This window comes from Hemitrygon akajei, chromosome 2, assembly GCF_048418815.1.
Source record: "Hemitrygon akajei chromosome 2, sHemAka1.3, whole genome shotgun sequence".
Taxonomy (NCBI): domain Eukaryota; kingdom Metazoa; phylum Chordata; class Chondrichthyes; order Myliobatiformes; family Dasyatidae; genus Hemitrygon; species Hemitrygon akajei.
The window spans coordinates 11,591,258-11,610,512 of NC_133125.1; the positions used below are offsets into that span (position 1 = coordinate 11,591,258).

The window sequence follows — 19,255 nt, forward strand, 5'->3', positions numbered from 1 at the left end:
TGCAGCAGCAGAAGACCATGAACACACTCAGTTCACATAGATCCTCTACTCAGTCCAGGAGATACCTAATAAGGTGCCCACCGAGCATATGTGCTTTTTTATTAGCTCCCCTAACACATCTAGTGCAACGATAAAGCTCAGCAATACAGCTTTCATTGTAATTATACTTTACAGTGACAAATCTAAAACACAATCCGGCAGTTAGTGCACACTGCCTTTCTATGAGTCACTCGGGAACGTTCCACTTGACACGCACAAAAGATAAACAAAGCGTCAAAGACTAACCAGAGGACTTCCATCAGTCCAGCGAAAATCACGTTCAAACATTTTGTCATTTAGGCCAATCCACTGGTAGTCCTGGCCAATACCTATGGGGCAGACAAAACAAAGAAGAAAGTATTTAATTCCAATTCTGTACATAATAATGATTCATCCAGTAAAATCAACTTGTTTACAAAGATACATTTCCTGTCTTGCCAATCTTGTATGGAACACTGAATAATTGGATTCTAATGGCCAGTGGTTCTGGAATTTCTGCTTTTCTACAACCATCATTTATTCTCCTCCTCTCAAGGTAAAAACTACTTCCTGAGCATCACAGCTGTAACACACAAAATGTTGGAGGAACTCAGCAGGTTAGGCAGCATCAATGAAGAGGAATAAACAGTTGCCTTTTTGGGCAGAGACCTTTCATCAAGGTTTCGATTTCCAGCATTTGCAGAATCTCTTGTGTTTATGTATCACACTTATGCTAATTTAAATTTCACATGTTCGAGTAATGTGGGGCTTACTCAAAGTTATTCAGATGTTGTTATTAAACTGACTCTTACACACACTTTATAGAACATTGGCTAGACCACACATGGAGTATTGTGAGCAGTTTTGGACCCCTTAACTAAGAAGAGATGAACGGGCATTAGAGAGGTTCATGCAAATGATCCCAGGAATGAAAGGGTTATGGGCCTGTACTCACTGGAATTTTGAAGAATGAGGGGAGGATCTCACTGAAACCTATTGAACATTGAAAAGCCTAGATAGAGTGGATTCAGAGGATATTTCCTATAGTGGGGAGTCTAGGGCCAGAGGGAAATAGAGGGACATCCATTTAGAACAGAGATGAGGGAAAATTTCTTTAGCCAGAGATGGTGAGTCTGTGGAATTCATTGCCACAGACAGTGGTGCAGGCCAAATAATTCGGTATCTTTAAGGAAAAAATTGATAGGTTCTTGATTAATCAGTGCATCAAAGGTTACTGGGAGAAGACAGGAGAATGAGGTTGAGAGGGAAAATAAATCAGCCATGATGGAATGGAGGAGCAGGCTCAATGGGCTGAATGGCCTAATAATGCTCCTGCATTAATGTGGCCTTACTGAAGTTTTATATTATTGACCCAAGCAATGAAGGTAAACATGCAGTTCGTCTTCTTTACTACTCCAGCCACTTGTGAGGCCACTCTCAGGAGAGATATGGATTAGTTCTTCAAGATCCCTCTCTCTATGTAAATGTTCCCAAGGGATACAAACTTTCTAATCAACATATTTGGGGTCTGTTTAAAAACAGACTTAAGAAAACACATGCACATTATTTCGCCGACACAAGGATTAAACATTAAATATCACATTTCAGCTTTCAAGGCCATACACATACTAGAGGCTATAGACTATAGAACAGTACAACACAGCACAGGCTCTTCGGCCCACACTGTTGTGCTGACCTTCTGACCTACTGCAAGATCAATCTAACCCTTCCCTCCCACATAACCCTCAATTTCCCTTTCATCCATGCCTTTCTAAGAGTCTCCTAAATGTCCCTAATGTATCTGCCTCTAGCATCACTCCCAGCAGTGCATTCCAGGCACCCAGCACTCTCTGTGTAAATAACAACCTACATCTGACATCCCTCCTATACTTTATATGTCCTTGTGTAGTGATGTTTTCCACCCTGGGAAAAAGTCTCCAGCTGTGCACTCTATTGATGCCTCTTATCATCTAGAATACCTCTATCAAATCAGCTCTTATCCTCCTTCACTCTGTAGACCATAATGCTGGAACTAGGGTTAAAAACTTTAGGAATATTATTAGTGAAATAACTAAGAATCTATTGTAAGTTTCAATGAAATTTGAACCCTTTCTCACATGTGCAATGGCAAGCAGAAGTAGTGTCTCAAAGATAAGGCCTGGATAATTGCACCACACAAAATGAATTCAGATCATCTGGTGATCTGTGTCACAGAGCTGTTGACCATTTGGATGAGTTCAGCCCAGAGGCTTTGAGTTTCGTCAGCTCAGTGTGGAGCTGACAGACAAGGGAGAGCTCCGCATGAGGGGCAAAGTTCTGCGATGTCCAGCCTGCCTAATTTCAGATCACACTATGAAGGAAACAGTGGCACAGATAACACCACCATCAAGATAAAAGGTGAACCTGCAGCTGTTCAATTACTTAAACAAGAATGTAAGAATAAAATAAAATCCTCTCAAAGGTGAACAATGCCCTGATTCTACTCCTATATCTTATGGTCTTAATCTATACCAGGTAACTCTAGTTTTAAGGTTGTTTCCATCTACCTCTTGGCTGCTACTGTTAGCCATCTGTGGTGTACAGCCCCTAACCCTACAAAGCCTTGTCCTCGGAATAACCATTCCTCTTAACAACAGTAAGGGTTCTGTACTGGTTTCCTGCCAACACCCACTCTATAACATAAGTGTCACTGCTACCTTCTTTAGTAGGATCTGGTGATATGAGTATTTGAGAATCTGTACTCATTATGACCAGATCCCAGTAAAGAAGGCAGCAGTAACACTTACATTATATCTACAGGAGTCATTCACATTCATCTCAACCACCTCCATTTCAATGGCAACACTGTTTGCTTTGGCAAGATGGAGGTAGAGATTGGCTAGGTCAACTCTCTATTCTTTGGACTGTAGGAAAATGAAGGGTTATCCTTTAGGAATATTTAAAGGTTTGAGAGGCATAGAATAAGATGGATGGTAGTAGTCTTCCCTACAACAGAGGAGACCTAAGGGGCATAGATTTAGGGTGAGAGAGGAAAGATTTAAACGGTGCCTGAGGGGCAACTTTCTCACACAGATGTGGTGAGCATATGGAGTGAACTGCCAGAGGAAGTGGTTGAAGTGGGTACAAAAGCATCATTTAAGAAGTACTTGGATGGGTACATGAAGGGGTGGGATACAAGCTGAACACAGGAAATTGAGGCCGGCTGGGTTGGCACCATGGACTGGTTGGGCTGTATCGTGCTACATCTATGCTGTATTGCTCTTTGACTACTATAGGACATTCCTCTCTTTGGTAAACATCTACTTTGACAATAGAACTCCATTAAGATTTTCAATCAAAATAAATTTATTAAAGCTCACAGTAAGTTAATTATCAAATCCTGTGTACCTGTACACTAAAGTTGATTCAAATACATAACCCAGAACTCAGCTACATTTGTTCTCATTACTGCTATAAAATTATTTCATCTTGAAAGGATTAAAACCAAATTGTTTCTTTTTTTTATTTTAGAGATACAGCACAGAACAGGCCCTTCCGGCCCTTTGGGATGCACTGCCCAGCAGCTCACCTACTTAACCCAAGCCTATTTACAGAACAATTTACAATGACAAATTAACCGGTTAATTGATACATCTTTGGACTGTAGGAGGAAACTGGAGGATCCAGAAAAAGCACACACGGTTCCCGGGGAGAACATACGGGGGAGCGCTGGAATTGAACTCTGAACTCCAAAATGCCTCAAGCTGTAGTAGTGCTGCACTAACCGCTACACTACTGTGGCTCCCCTCTTTTGAACAAAAAGAAAATGCTTTGAATATCCATTGGCATTAGATCCTTTTATTTTGCATATTTGGACATGAAATATTAACAACTCTTTCTTTCAACCTGGTGTATATTATAAGCACTTTCCTTCTTTGTGATCTAAGGATTCCAGAACTGTTGTCCCAAAACTTGCAAATTATTCGTCTCACCCTACTATTTAAAGAAGTTAATAGAGGGTCACCAGGGAATTATAGACCAATTAGCCTTGCATTTATTTCTGGAAAAATGTTAAGAGTTGATAATTAAGAAGGGAGTCACAGAACACCTTGAGATTTTTCAGCGGATCGGAAAGAGCCAGCACGGACCTGTAAGACGTGTGGGGTGCTTGGCAAGGCATCACATTCAAAGCCCTTCTCATCATCGAGTACATTTACAAAAGAAAGCGGCATCCATCATGAAAGACCCCCCGACATCCAGGCCATGCTCTCTTCACAGGTAGATAGGGTAGTTAAGAAAGCTTATGGGGTGTTAGGTTTCATAAGTCGAGGGATAGAGTTTAAGAGTCGCGAGGTAATGATGCAGCTCTATAAAACTCTGGTTAGGCCACACTTGGAGTACTGTGTCCAGTTCTGGTCACCTCAGTATAGGAAGGATGTGGAAGCATTGGAAAGGGTACAGAGGAGATTTACCAGGATGCTGCCTGGTTTAGAGAGTATGGATTATGATCAGAGATTAAGGGAGCTAGGGCTTTACTCTTTGGAGAGAAGGAATTTGAGAGGAGACATGATAGAGGTATACAAGATATTAAGAGGAATAGATAGAGAGGACAGCCAGTGCCTCTTCCCCGGGGCACCACTGCTCAATAAAAGAGGAAATGGCTTTAAGGTAAGGGGTGGGAAGTTCAAGGGGGATATTAGAGGAAGGTTTTTTTACTCATAGAGTGGTTGGTGTGTGGAATGCACTGCCTGAGTCAGTGGTGGAGGCAGATACACTAGTGAAATTTAAGAGACTACTAGACAGGTATATGGAGGAATTTAAGATGGGGGGGTTATATGGGAGGCAGGGTTTAAGGGTCAGCACAACATTGTGGGCCGAAGGGCCTGTACTGTGCTGTACTATTCTATGTTCTATGTTCTTCCCATTACTACCATTAGGCAGGAAGTACAGGAGCTTTAGATCCCACACCGCCAGGTTCAGGAACTGTTATTACCCTTCAACCATCAGGTTGATGAACCAGCATGGATAATATCCTCACCACTACTCTGAACTGATTCTACGACCTACAGACTCATTTTCAAGGACTCTTTACAACTCACATTCTCAGTATTTTTTAACTGCAGAATTTGACTTGTATTACACATTGGTTGCCTGTCAAGTTTTGTTAACAATTTTTCATAAATCCTATTGTATTGCTTTATTTTTCTATAAATCCCTGCAAGGGAATGAATCTCAAGGTAGCATATGGTGACGTAAGTACTTCGAAAATAAATTTTAATTTTACTTTGACTTTTTGGAGAGGTATCTAAATAATGTTGAAGGCTGCTTCATTGTAGAAGGCATTTGATAAGATCCATCATAATATAGGTGCTGTTATTATAGATAGCATTGATAAGTTCTGCAGTATTAATGGCAAGAAAACATAATAGGCAACTCTTCCCTTTGGAGTTAAAAATAATCAGTCTTTGCAACAATAAAATGCTACAGGCAATAGATAGGTTCTCAGTCCAAGGATCCATGTATGTGAATCATTAAAATGTCACGGACAAGTGCCGAAAGTAAACAGTAATGGTATTAGAATGCCAGCTTTTATATCTGGAGAGCTGATCTGTTTGGGATGGAAATTACCCTGCAATGGATGAAAGGGCCTGGTTTCTCCACACCTAAAATCCGCTGGGCGAGACATGCCTAGAAAAGATAAATCGGCTTTGGAGAAAAGCTGTGATGCAAAGTAACTCACTGCCTGGAAGAGTGGCTGAAACAAACGCTGAGCAGCGCATTCAAAGGGATGTTGGAAAAGTATCAGGGGAAAACATGTGTCAGGGCTCTGAGACAGATATGGGAAACAACGATTGCCTGGTTTGTTTTAGTAAGAGCTGACGTGTCTTCTATGATTTTAAGTGTTTGATTATGAGAAATGCTTAAATTAGCTATTCTACCCTCACAAATCAAGAACCTATCAACCTCATTTTAAATATACCCAAAAACTTGACCTCCACATTTGCCTGTGCAATAAATTCCACAGATTCACTGCCCTCTGGCTAAAGGAATTCCTCCTCATCTCTGTTCTAAATGGACTTCCTTCTATTCTGAGGCTGTGCGCTTTGCTCTTAGACTCCCCTACTACTGGAAATATCCACATCCACACTACCCAGGCCATTCAAAATTCAGTAGGTTCAGTGAGATCCCTACCCCTCATTCATCTAAACTCCAGAGAGTACAAGCACAGGGCCATCAAGTGCTCCTCATGCGATAACCCTCTCGTTCCCAGGAACCTTCTCAGATATATTAAAAATCAAGCACGGCCTTTCCAGTCTAGAAAACACTTCTACACACAAAAGTTGTAGACATTTGTAGCTTTGTTCCTCAAAGTGGAATAGATGCCTGGTCACTTGTTACATATAGTAAACTTTTCTTAAACTGAGTATGTGGAATTAGATTAAGACTAGCTATGACATCACAAACAGTAAGATAAGAGCTCAAAAGCTAATTAGCTCCCCCTGTAGTTAGTCTACCAAATATTTTATTTCAGCATTGCTCTCTCCAATTATGAAAATCAGAACCAGCTGACTTAATAGTCCATTACCCATACTATGAATCTGAATTCACATTCTGGAGATCTTTGTGCATTCATGAATCAATTGGAAGAAGTGTTTCTGAATTGTTAAAGTACGTACGATTCACAAAGAGTTGCTCCTCGTGCGTCAGGATGCTGGACAGGTGAGCTCCCTGCAGGCGACAATCCTTCTCCGCGTCCTCCCAGTTCCGCCGGTGGCCGAAGTATTTGTAGCAATGTCCTTGGAACTTGTGCCATCCAAAATCGCAATCCTCTGTATCTGACAATCAAATCGACAGAGGCATCAATCCACGGGACACAGTACTGCCAATCCTACCTTCTTAACTAAGGGTGCAGGAACACTTACTTAAATTATAAATGCGCTAATATATCTGAAAACCATCCAATAGTATAAGATTTGTAAAAAGGTGGCATTAAATATAGAGCATACTGTATAACACTACAGGCCTATCAGCTCACAATGTAATGCAGAACTAATTAAACTGCATTTGCAGCCTGCCGTCATTCAGTCACACTAGAGATATAAAGAGCAAAAAAATGTGTGATTACAGAAGTGCCTGAGAAATCTCTGTTGAAGTTATAATTGTGGAACAGAGAAATCTCACCTTCCAGTTCATTGCATGAGATTACTTTGCAGGGATTGGCAACAGAGCACTTTAAGTGGGTGCAGACAAGAATGTCACTTCAGAACATAGAATAGCTCAGCACAGCACAGGCCCTTTGGCACAGGATCTTGTGCCAACTTTTTAACCTACTCCAAGATCAATCTAACTCTTTCTTCCCACAAGGTGGCACAGGACCGTAGTGGTTAGCAGAATGCTGCTACAACACGAGCTGTAAGATCAGGGTTCAATTTCCACCTCTGTCTGTAAGGATTTTGTACTTTCTCTCCATGACCACATGGGTTACCTCCCACTTTCCAAAGACTTACTGGTTAGAGCTAGTGAGCTGTGTGCACACTGTGTTGGTGATGGTATGGTGACGCTTGTGGACAGCCCAGCACAATCCTTGCATTTCACTGTATGCTTCGATGTACATATGATAAATAAAACTAATCTTTGAAATCTGTGAAATCCTTAATCACTAAGTCCTCCATTTTACTTTCATCCATCTGCCCATCTTAAATGTCCCCAATATATCTGCGTCTACCAACACCCGGGCAGATTACTCCATGTGCCCACCATTCTGTGTAATAAAACTTACCTCTGACATTCCCCCCCACCCCACAATACTTTCCTCTGATCTCCTTCAAATTTTGTCCTCTCGTATTAACCATTCCTGCCCAAGGAGAAAGGCACTGACTGTCCACTCTATAGCCTCTAATATCTTCTACACCTCTATCAACCCTCCTCTTATTCTCCTTCACTCCAAAATAATCCTATTTCTTCAAATATTCTTAAGTCCTCTGCAGCCAGTGTTTAAACATGTCAAAAGAAGCTTAGTTTTCTGGTGGTTAGGAAAGCTCTCCTGAACAGTGTGGCTTATCATCATTTAAAACAAATGGACAAGTGTAAATTGGCACTTGAAACCCAGCTTGATCTAATTCTGATTTCCATTATAAAAACCTTGTTATGTTTTATAATGAGCTCATTATCGTTAGGTGCCAGGTCATACGAAGTGGGCAATCATGGGCCTTTGACCATGCTACGTTGGTGAAGGAAGCGTTTTCTATCGAAGTGATTTGCCATTGCTTTCTTCTGGGCAGTGTCTTTACAAGACAAGTGACCCCAGTCATTATCAATACTCTTCAGTGATTGTCTGCCTGGCGTCAGTGGTCACATAACCAGGACTTGTGATATGCACCAGCTGCTCGTACGACCATCCACTACCTGCTCCTGTGGCTTCACGTGACACTGATCAGGGGCGGGGGGAGGGCCTAAGCAGGTGCTAATTATTGCCCAAGGGTGACTTGCAGGATAGCAGAGGGAAGGAGCACCTTACACCTCCTTTGTTAGAGAAGTATCTCCCCCCCCCACACCCACCAACCTACATAAATAGTTAGTGAGTGTCATTTAGTGACTACCAACTGCATCAATCGGTACAGTAGTGTAGAGGTCAGCATGTTTTACAATGCCAGCGATCACTGATCGGGTTTCAAGTCTTGCCGTTGTCTGTAGGAAGCTCGTACATTCTCCCCATGACCACGTGGGTTTCCTCCAGATGCTCCAATTTCCTCCCACATTCCAAAGATAACATAGAACAGAGAAATCTGCAGCACATTACAGACCCTTTGGCCCACAATGTTGTGCCAACCATGTAACCTACTCTAGAAGCTGCCTAGAATTTCCCTACTGCGTAGTCCTCTATTTTTCTAAGCTCCATGTACCTATCTAAGAGTCTCTTAAAAGACCCTATTGTATCTGCCTCCACCACGTTCACTGGCAACCCATTCCACGCACTCACCACTCTGTGTGGAAAACTTACCCCTGACATCCCGCTCGTACCTACTTCCAAGCACCTTAAAACTATGCCCCCTCACGTTAGCCATTTTAGCTCTGAGGAAAAGTCTCTGGCTATCCACATGATCAATGCCTCTCATCATCTTACACACCAAAGATGTACAGTTTAGGGTTAGTAAATTGTGGCCATGCTTTTCTAGCCCTTGAAGTATAGTGACACTTGCAGGCTGCTCCCCAGTACATCCTCAGACTGCGTTGGTTGTTGACGCAAGCAGCGCATTTCGCTGTATGTTTCATTGTACATGTGACAAATAAAACTAATGTCTCCATGAGACAAAACAGTTAAAATATTCATTTTGAGAAAAACAAGCAAATTGCCAAGTTCTTAAATTAATAAAAGATGCTGGCCTCAATATTGTGTTTGAACATCTGTGTATGTAGCTTAACACATTATGATTTGGTTCTTTGCCTTGCTAATTTAAATGGAGTTCTAACAAGTTTATTTATTTATGTGTAGATGCTTAAAGCACAAGGAGATGACTAATTTAAAATGCAAAGACAAATTCTTATTGATGAAGCATGCACTGGTCTGTAAGCTACTTGTGACTTGCAAGGCTCCAAGCAGCAATTAGTAGGTCACTGGCATCTAACACAGATTTGTACGAGATGGGACCAAACTGTGCCAGAAAGGAGGAAGATGAGTCAATGCTCTGGAGAAGCAAGAGCAGAAATCATATTACCATCTCAGCAATAAAGGAGGAGGACTCTATGGGGAAATTATTTAACCTAACACTTCTAGGAATCTACACCCAGAAGCCACTTTATTAGGCACACATGTGCACCTGCTCTTTAATGCAAATACCTGATCAGCCAATCATGTAGCAGCAACTCAACGCATAAAAACATGCAGGCATGCTCAAGAGGTCCAGCTGATAATCAGACCAAGGCATCGGAATGGGGAGGAAATGTGATCTAAGTGTTGGTGCCTGACAGGGTGGTTTCAGTATCTCAGAAAATGCTGATCTTCTGGGATTTTCACCCACAGGTCTCTAGAGTTTTTAGAGTAAAGAAAGACATCCAATGCGTGGCAGTTCTGTGCTTGTAAACGTCTTATTAATGAGAGAGGTCAGAGGAGAATGGTCATACTGGTTCAAGCTGACAGGAAGGTAACACAACAGAAGAAATCTGATTAGAAATCCAGAGTGCCGACGCACGCACGCAAACAAAACACTGGAGGAACTCAGTGAGTCAGGCAGTACCCAGGCAAGGGAATGATCAGTCAATATTTCAGGCCCTTCATTGAATGTTCTTCAAAAACTTGGTTAAAGTGATCAACTTTTTAAAAAAAATTGGAAAAGTGGTTTGGAGAAAGAATGTTAAAATTGAAGGTGTGTTATTCTTTCATCTTTTTCTCAGACAATCTGTTGGACATTCTCTCCTCCCATCTCCAACAAAAACCTGTAAGCACATACCACCAAATTCCAGGACAACTTCTACCCCACTGCTATCAGACAGTCCTCTGGTACGATATGAAGGACTCTTGACCTCACAATCTACCTTGTTAGGATTTTGTACCTTATTGTTTACATGCACTGCACTCTTCCGGTATCCTTTATACTTTTTCAGCATTTTTATTTAAAGCAAAGGTTGATAGGTTCTTGATAAAGTCAGGATGATAAAGGTTGCGGAGAGAAAACGGAAGGATTGGATTGAGAGGGATAATAAATCAGCCATGATGGGATGCAGGAACAGACACACAGGGGTGAATGGTGTATAATCTTGCCCCAATGTCTTATAGTCTATGATTTTATGGTTATTGTTGTACCTTATTCTAGCTCAATGTACTGCGTAATGAATTGATCTGTATAACAGTATACAAGACAAGTTCTTCTCTGCATCACGGTACATTTAAAAGTGCACTTTAAATAGAAAAACTTGCAAACTAGGACAGGTTTTAATCAAGATAAATCTACTTTCAAATTGGGATAAAGCTGAAATAAACATCAAAGTTGGCAGTGCACCTTCCTAATTGGAGCAAGGAAAAAATGTGTAATGTACTCCCTCCCCTACAGAACTACACCAAACCTTTAATCCATCCAATTACTCAGCAGTAATGAAGTAAGAATCAGTAAAAGCTCACCAGAAGCTAATTAAAAATCAATAATTGTGTAATAAAATAAGAAATTGTGAAACAAAGAAACTTTAAAGTATTGCTTTGCTATTGTGTAATGTCAATTTTCCTTCATGTGGCAGAGATTCCTAATGTTCATGACAACATGATTTTAAGTTCTCATTTAATTATTTGTTTATAATCTCTTTCTCCAGATTTTCAGCTTCCCAAATGAAATATTTCTCCCTAGATTGGAAATGACCTGCTCTTTAATCTCAGAGTATGAAGTGATTAAAGAACCATCCACCCCCCCCCCCCCGCAGATTTATTGCCTGACCCCAGTTAGAGACTCACCAGCATTTCACAGGAAGGAAGTGGACAAAAAACCCTGTGATAATGCTAAGAAACTATAAGTCATGTCCAAAGACAGCAGGCCACCGGAGAAAAAAAACGGAATCTTTTTTCAAGAAACCTTAGAAGTCTTTTTAATAGCATCATGTGCTAGCCGAGGGTGGCATGATAGCATAGTGGTTAGCATAATGCATTACAGACCCAGCGACTGAGCTTTGGGTTCATTTCCTACAAATGTCTGTAAGGAGTTTGTATGTTCTCCCCGTGACCGCGTGGGTTTCCTCCAATATTCCAAAAAATGACAATTTGATTAAAGTTAGCCCCAGGAGATTCCGCAGAAGCTGGAAATCCACAGTAATACACACACAGTGCTGGGGGATCTCAGCAGGTCAGGAAGCATCCATAGAAAAGACTGAAGAGTTGACAGTGTGGGTTAGGATTAGTAGGATATGGGCATACTATGTTGGTGCCGGAAGCATATCAACAGTTGCAGGTTGCCCTCATCCCACCATGGACTGTGTTGTTTGTTCTTGCAAAATGACTCATTTCACTCTATAAGCTCAAGAGGAGCTGGCAACCCAGAGCAACACACACAAAATGCTGGAGGGACTCGGTAGGTCAGGCAGCATCTATGCAGAGGAATAAACAGTCAACATTCCTAGCTGAGTTCTTTCATCAGGATATTTCACTGTGTTTCCATGTTTCAATGTATATGTGACAAAGCCAAGCTTTATCCTTAAAAGTTTAAATGAAAAATAAATAGATCACATAGAAATTAAAGTATTTGGTTGAATTTTTAAAGGTGCAGAGCAAATCCAAATGAAATATTAGAATAAGATCCCTTAGTTAAAGAATGGACAATATTGGTCACAGCTGAAAGGGAGGAATGAAGTTCCCTTTAGCATTCTGCATGTTGAGAGAGTGAATCCATTTATAAGCCCTCTTTATTGCCCTCCATAGATACTGCTTGACCTGCTCAGTTCCTCCAGCATTTTGTGTTTGTGATGCACCATCAATAACTCTCTCTGAGACGTGAAGGCGAGATATCGGCTTTTATTGACTGGCAGGAAGAACAAGCAGTAGTTGACCACCATACTACATCCTGGAGAATGAGGGCCGGGCTCAGGCCTCAATCGCCTTTATACCGGGGTCCTTGGGAGGAGCCACGGTCAGTGGGAGGGGCCACAGGAGCAGTCAGCAGGGGGCGTGTCCAGACAGGTATATGTAGTTCACCACAGTTTGTGCTGCTCCATTTATCAGGAATGGTTTTACAGTGGTAACTCCATGAAGCAAATCTGCCATAAATCAGAGTGTGGTGAGTTAAAGTCTCACACTGGGGACCTGAGCTCAAAACTGAAGATGGTGATCTGGTACAGCAATAAGCCATCAGAATCTAGGAGGTTTCATCCACTGTCCCATATGAGTGCATAAGTTTCCATGTCCCAGTTGTCATGGCCAATATCTATCCCTTGAGCTCTATCACGAAACTTGATCATTCATACCGCTTATGCAAGATGGTTCAGGGGAAATTTAGACCAGAAGACACAGAGGCAGATATAGGCCATTCAGCCCATCAAGTCTGCTCCACCATTCCATCACAGCTGATTCATTATCCCTTGTAATCCCACTCACCTGCCTTCTCCACATAACCTTTGTTAATGCCTTGCCTAATTAAGAACCTATTAACCTCCGCTTCAAATATATTCAGTGACTTGGTCTCCATAGCCATCTGTGGCAAAGAATTCCACAGATTCACCACCCTCTGGCTAAAGAAACTCCTCCTTATCTCTGTTCTAAATGGACATCCCTCTATTCTGAGGCTGTGCCTTCTGGTCCTAAACTCACCCACAATAGGAAACATCCTTGCCCTGTCCACAGTATCTGGACCTAGATCCTCCACCACCTCCCCCCCATCCCAACAATTCTTCTAACCATCAGCAAGTACAGGCACAAAACCATCAAGTGCTCGTCATATGTTAAACCTTTCGTTCCCAGAATCTGTTGTTTCCAACATAACAACAATCAAAAATTACCTTGCTAGCTGTAAACAGTCCGTAAGAAAGTTAGCTTGTGAAAAAATATCATTACTGATTATAGCAGCGCTATGTGTTGTCCCAGATTTCTATATCTGCAGACTCCTGCGTCCCCTCATAAATAAATGCCATTCTTTTCTCCGAACACATGGTACACAGTCTACCCTTATTATTATTATGTGCCATGTCGTATGATGTAGGTGATCATAGTGACTACAATTGTTCTTAGCAAATTTTTCTACAGAAGTGGTTTGCCATTGCCTTCTTCTGGGCAGTGTCTTTACAAGGTGGTGACCCCAGCCATTATCAATACTCTTCAGAGATTGTCTGCCTGGTGTCAGTAGTCGCATAATCAGGACTTGTGATATGCACCAGCTGCTCATAGACCATCCACCACCTGCTCCCATTGCTTCACATGAAGCTGACCAGGGTGCTTCACCTCACCCAAGGGTGACCTGCAGGCTAGTGGAGGGAAGGAGCATCTTACACCTCCTTTGGTAGAGATGTATCTCTACCTTGCCATCCAATGTCACCTGCATACTACTGAAAATTGTTACCTTAATGTTATCACTGTACATTCTATTTTGCTTATTTGGAGATACAGCGTGATAACGGGCTCTTAAGGTGCAAAGAGCACACGCCACCCAGTTACACCCATGTAACCAATTAACCTACTAACCCGTGTGCCTTTGGACTGTGGGAGGAAACCAGAGCACCCGGAGGAAACCCATGTGTTCACGGGGAGAACGTACAAACTCCTCACAGACAGCAGCACAATTGAACCTGGGTTGCTGGTGTTATGCCAACAGCAATGCTACCATGCTGCCTCAGCTCATGGAGGTGATTTTGCCTTTTATGAAGTGATGGCCTGCAAACTCTGCCAGGTGTGCATCCAATTCCATCTCTAACTTCAATCTAAGTCGCTTTCTCACTCTTAAAACATCCTTCTGTAGATCATACCTGGAGTTCCTGTATAGTTCTGGATCACCGGTATCTAATGATATACAAAATCATGAGAGGTATAGGTGGGGTAAATGCAAGGAGGCTTTTTTTCCCCCACTGAGGTTGAGTTGGGACTACAACTAGAGATTATGGGTTAAGGGTGAAAGATGAAAAAATTAAAGGGAACATGAGGGGAAACTTTTTCACTCAGAGGGTCCTGCAAGTGTGGAATGAGCTTGCCAGCACAAGTAGCGCATGCGAGATTCATTTCAGCATTTAAGGGAAGTTTGGATAAGTACAAGGATGGTAAGGGTTTGGAGGGCTGTGGCCCCGGTGCAGGATGATGGGAGTTGGCAGTTTAAATGGTTTGGCACGGACTAGATGGGCTGAAGTGCCTGTTTCTGTGCTGTACGACTCTAATGCCACAGATTTGCTTGTGTTTACGAGCTGATTCGTGTTAGTGTGTGATATTGCTCTTTGAAGGTTAATAACGTTTGCCCTGTCTATTGTATACACAAGCATGTCCAGAGTGCTTGAACAAAAAGTTTATGGCGCCTCTTAGACTATCAAACTAGAAATTCATTGTCAAAGTTGAAGGAGACAGTAATTTGAAAGTGATCCATATTAACAGCAAATACATTTGGAAAAAAATTATTTTGCATAAAATGCACTTAATGAATGTAGCATCCTTCAAGGAGATAGAGCTTAATGTTTCATGGAAAAAATGTACGATTTTGACACTTATTTTAAATTATAGCAAAACAAAGGATTATAATCATAAAATCAGTAGTGTGGAGTGAGGTAACTCACCCACACTCCTTCAAAAGAGGCATAGATAGAGTGGACAGTCAATGCCTTTATCCCAGGCCGGCAATAGCTAATATGAAACAGCATCATTTTAAAGTGACTGGGGGGAAAAGTCCAGGTAGTTTTTTTTTACACTAAGAGTGGTGGGCGTGTGGACTCTGCTGCCAGGGGTGCAGGTACAGGCATATACATTTGGGACATTTAAGAGACTCTTAGATAGGATATGGATGATAGAAAAATGGAGTGGTATGTAGGAGGGAAGGGTTAGATTGATCTTTGAGTAGGTTAAAAGATCGACGCAACATTGTGGGCTGAAGGACCTGTACTGTTCTTTAACGTTTTAATATATTAAATATGTGGCTGTGAGTTATGGTGTGTGACGTTTCCAATGTACTCCGAGCCTGCAGTGATCAGTGAACTGCAGACTGTACAAAGGAAGTCAAACAGTCAGAAATAATGCCTTCCCACACTGCCTTAAAAGGATCTTTGACATATTTAGAACAGCTCTCACAGTCCTGAATCACACACGACAAACAGACTTGGCATGCATTTCTCAGATAAGCATCTACAGACACCACTCCAATTTGAAAATGTACATTTTTCCTCCTGAAATGTAACCTCCAAAGGGCGGTTATCACCATCTGTATGGCAGGGAGATATAGATACTGTAACATTTTTGATGACATACACTTCTGTGGTCATCTCCTCACACCAGACAGCTCTGTCTGTGCTTTGAAATACATTTTTGTCTGATGTGGTGTAAATCTGGCATGTGGTGCTTTGGCCTGAGAGTTCCGTTGGGTCCTAACATCCACCCTGTTCTATTTTCCAGAGCTGGCTTACAGCCCCACATTTAATTATTGAGAAAACAGGGAACAACGTAAGTGAGAGGTTCTTTAAAAAAACTTAGCAGTAAGAATATAAGCGTACAAATATGAAATTTGTAACCAGGCAGTCTGCCACTGAATTTCCTCTGCTCTCTATTCATGGATACCCCTAAATCATTCCTTGTTGAAGAAATATTTTTGTAATCTGGGAAGAGATCCTGCACTCGTTAACCTTTTCTCTATTCCAACATTGACAACCACTCCTATTGGAAATCCTGATGCATTACTTTATCTTCAGCTTTGCCTAATTAATAAGATATTTAAGCCTCTGAGGGCAAGTAAACATTTTTAATGGGTATTGGAGTGAATTTGGAAAGTTTTACAATAACATTTCTACAGAAGGATTTCCTCAGAAGCAAAATGATTTATTTCTGTTTTTCATGTTTGCTGTCCACCAACACACTTAGTACTTATTCATCCCCATTCACTGAACGTGAATATGACTAATGGGCTGTGAAACTCAGCTCAAGTTACACAAAATGTTGGGGGATCTCAACAAGTTGGGCGGTGTCTAAAGAGAGGAATAAAAGCTGGGAACTTTCAGCCCAAGAACTCATTAGTCCTGATGAAGGGTCTCAGCCCAAAATTTCAACTGCTTATTTCTCTCTATAGATGCTGCCTGACCTGCAGAGAACCCCCAGCATTTTGTGTGTGGTACTCTGGATTTCCATCATCTGTAGAATCTTTTGTGTTTGTAATTTCCCTTAAAAGATTCATTGATTAAGCATTCTTGGTTGTTCAAACAATTAATTATGGGTTATATGTAAAAGTACATTAATTGCATACTTCATCACTCCACCACGTGATACATGCGTGCCTCGCTTAAAAGAATGAACTACACCCATATTTTTGGAATCCTGTGAGTTTCTTTGAATTAATTTAATGTTTTGAAGCTACCATCACTTCATATCTTTTGTGCTTAAACTTTAAATCAGAATCTCGTGTTCACTTTTTACATCTTTGCTGAGAATAGATTTTAATGCTTGGTTAATTACTACCTCTTTCAGCTTGCCTGTTGGCAATACTTTCAAAGTTAAATTTCATTGGGGAAAAATACCTAGCTGTTGTGTCAAAAAAATTTGTTACTCTACCCGAAATGTCAACCGTTTATTCCCCTTCATAAATGCTGCCTGACCTGGTGGGTTCCTCCAGCATTTTGTATGTGTTACTCTGGATTTGCTAAATCCTTTTTAGTTCATGTAGTAATCAACAGATAGGTTAACAACTACAAATCATACAGAGCCTGATTGTACTGCAGCATCTGAATTACAGTTAATATTACATGAATGTTCAAAGTAAATTCATTTTCTTGTGGGCATACTCAAATCTATAGAATAATAACCGTAACAGAATTTCTTTGGCCAGAGAGTAGTGAATCTGTGGAATTCATAGCCACAGGCGGCTGTGGAGGCCAAGTCATTGGGTGTATTCAAGGCAGAACTTGATAGATTCTTGATTAATCAGGGGATGAAGGGATATGGGGAGAAGACAGGATTAGGGCTGAGAAAGAATATGCATCAGCTATGATGAAATGGCAGAGCAGACTTAATGGCACAAATGGTCCAATTCTGCTTCTCTATCTTGTCTTATAGAATCAATGAAAGACCATTCAACTAGGGTGTTCATCCAGAATGCAGAAGGCAACAAATGTGCAAATATAAAATGAAGGAAGAAGAAGAAATAAATATTGAGAACATTTGATGAAGAGTCCTGGAAAGGCAGCCCATTGGTTGTGGGAACTGTTTAATGTTGGGCAAGTGAAATTGAGTGAAGCTATCCCCATTGGTTCGAGAGCCTGGTGGTTGAGAGGTAGTAACCCAAAGTTAAATTCAATGTTTTGCTCTTGAAAATAAATTATGACGTTTATCTTTTCCTCATTTTTCACAGGCACTCATTAAGAACCCCTTTGAGCTGGGCATCCTTCCAACATAAGCCAAGACTGTGAGTGTCAGCAGACGAATCAATTTTGGGGCATGTCACAGCTGGGACTGATTATTAAGAGCAACAGTTCTCATTTGCATAGTGCTTGTAACATGTAAGAAACTTGACTTGCATTTATAAAGTACTTTTCATGACCTCGGGACGTCTCAAAGCACTTAACTGCTGATGAAGTACTTTTGAAGTATGGACACCATGGTAGTGTAGAAAACTTAGCAGCCAGTTTAAGTACAACTTCCTCAATCAGTGATGTGATAACAACCAAATAACCTGTTTCCGTGATGTTGATTAAAAGATAAATATTGGCAAGGATGTGGTCAATGTCCCAGGCCACCTAATTTGTGAAAGGGATAAATACAGGTTCAGTTGAATAAGACCATAAGACATAATAGCAAAATTCAACCATTTGGCCCATTGAGTCTGCTCCTCCATTCCATCATGGCTGATTTATTATCCCTCTCAACCCCATTCTCCTGCCTTTTCCACATAACCTTTGATGCCCTTACTAATCAAGAAACTATCAACCTTCACTTTAAATATAGACAATGACTTGGCCTCCACAGCCGTCTGTCTTAATGAATTCCACAGAATCACCACCCTCTGGCTAAAGAAATTCCTCCTCATCTCTGTTCCAAAGGGGTATCCTTCTATTCTGAGAAGGAGCCCTCCCCCACTATAGAAAACATCCTCTCCACGTCCATTTTATCTATGCAATAGGTTACAATGAGATCTACCACCCCACCCCCCATTCTTCTAAAGTTTAGAACTCACTAGAGTTCTTGTACTTAAACACTTGTACCTAAACTGGACCTGTACTCGCTAGTTTAGAATCTAAACTCTAGTGAGCGCAGGCCCAGACCCATCCAATGATTCTCATAGGATAACCTTTTCATTCCAAGGATAATTCTCATGAACCACCTCTGGAATTCCAGGATCTTTACTGATGCTTTTGGAATATCAATACCAATTTGGGATACCCTCCATTTATAATTTCACCTGCTGACTTTTGAAGACTGAACTAATCAAGTTCTGTTACACCAAGCTATTGGGTATGTTTAAATCAGAGGTTGATGAGTTCTTGACTATTATGGGTGTCAATGGCTACGGGGAGAAGACGGGAGAATAGGGACAGGAAGAATCATAAATAGATGTGATGGAATGGGGGAGCAGACTCAATGAGCCCAGTTCTGCTCCTACGTCTTGTGGCTTTATGT

General features: G+C 41.3%; 1 protein-coding gene across 3 annotated transcripts in view; it reads right to left on the bottom strand.

Moving 5' to 3' along the window:
* The window catches only part of LOC140739090 (uncharacterized), a 209,094-nt gene that overhangs the window by 33,322 nt on the left and 156,517 nt on the right, over positions 1-19,255 (bottom strand). For all 3 annotated transcript variants that reach the window (XM_073067055.1, XM_073067038.1, XM_073067047.1), the window contains exons 12-13: positions 6,675-6,833; positions 286-368 (exon numbers count right to left, since the gene is read on the bottom strand). In XM_073067055.1, coding sequence (XP_072923156.1) covers positions 286-368; positions 6,675-6,833 — 242 coding nt within the window. The remainder of the gene's footprint in view (positions 1-285; positions 369-6,674; positions 6,834-19,255) is intronic.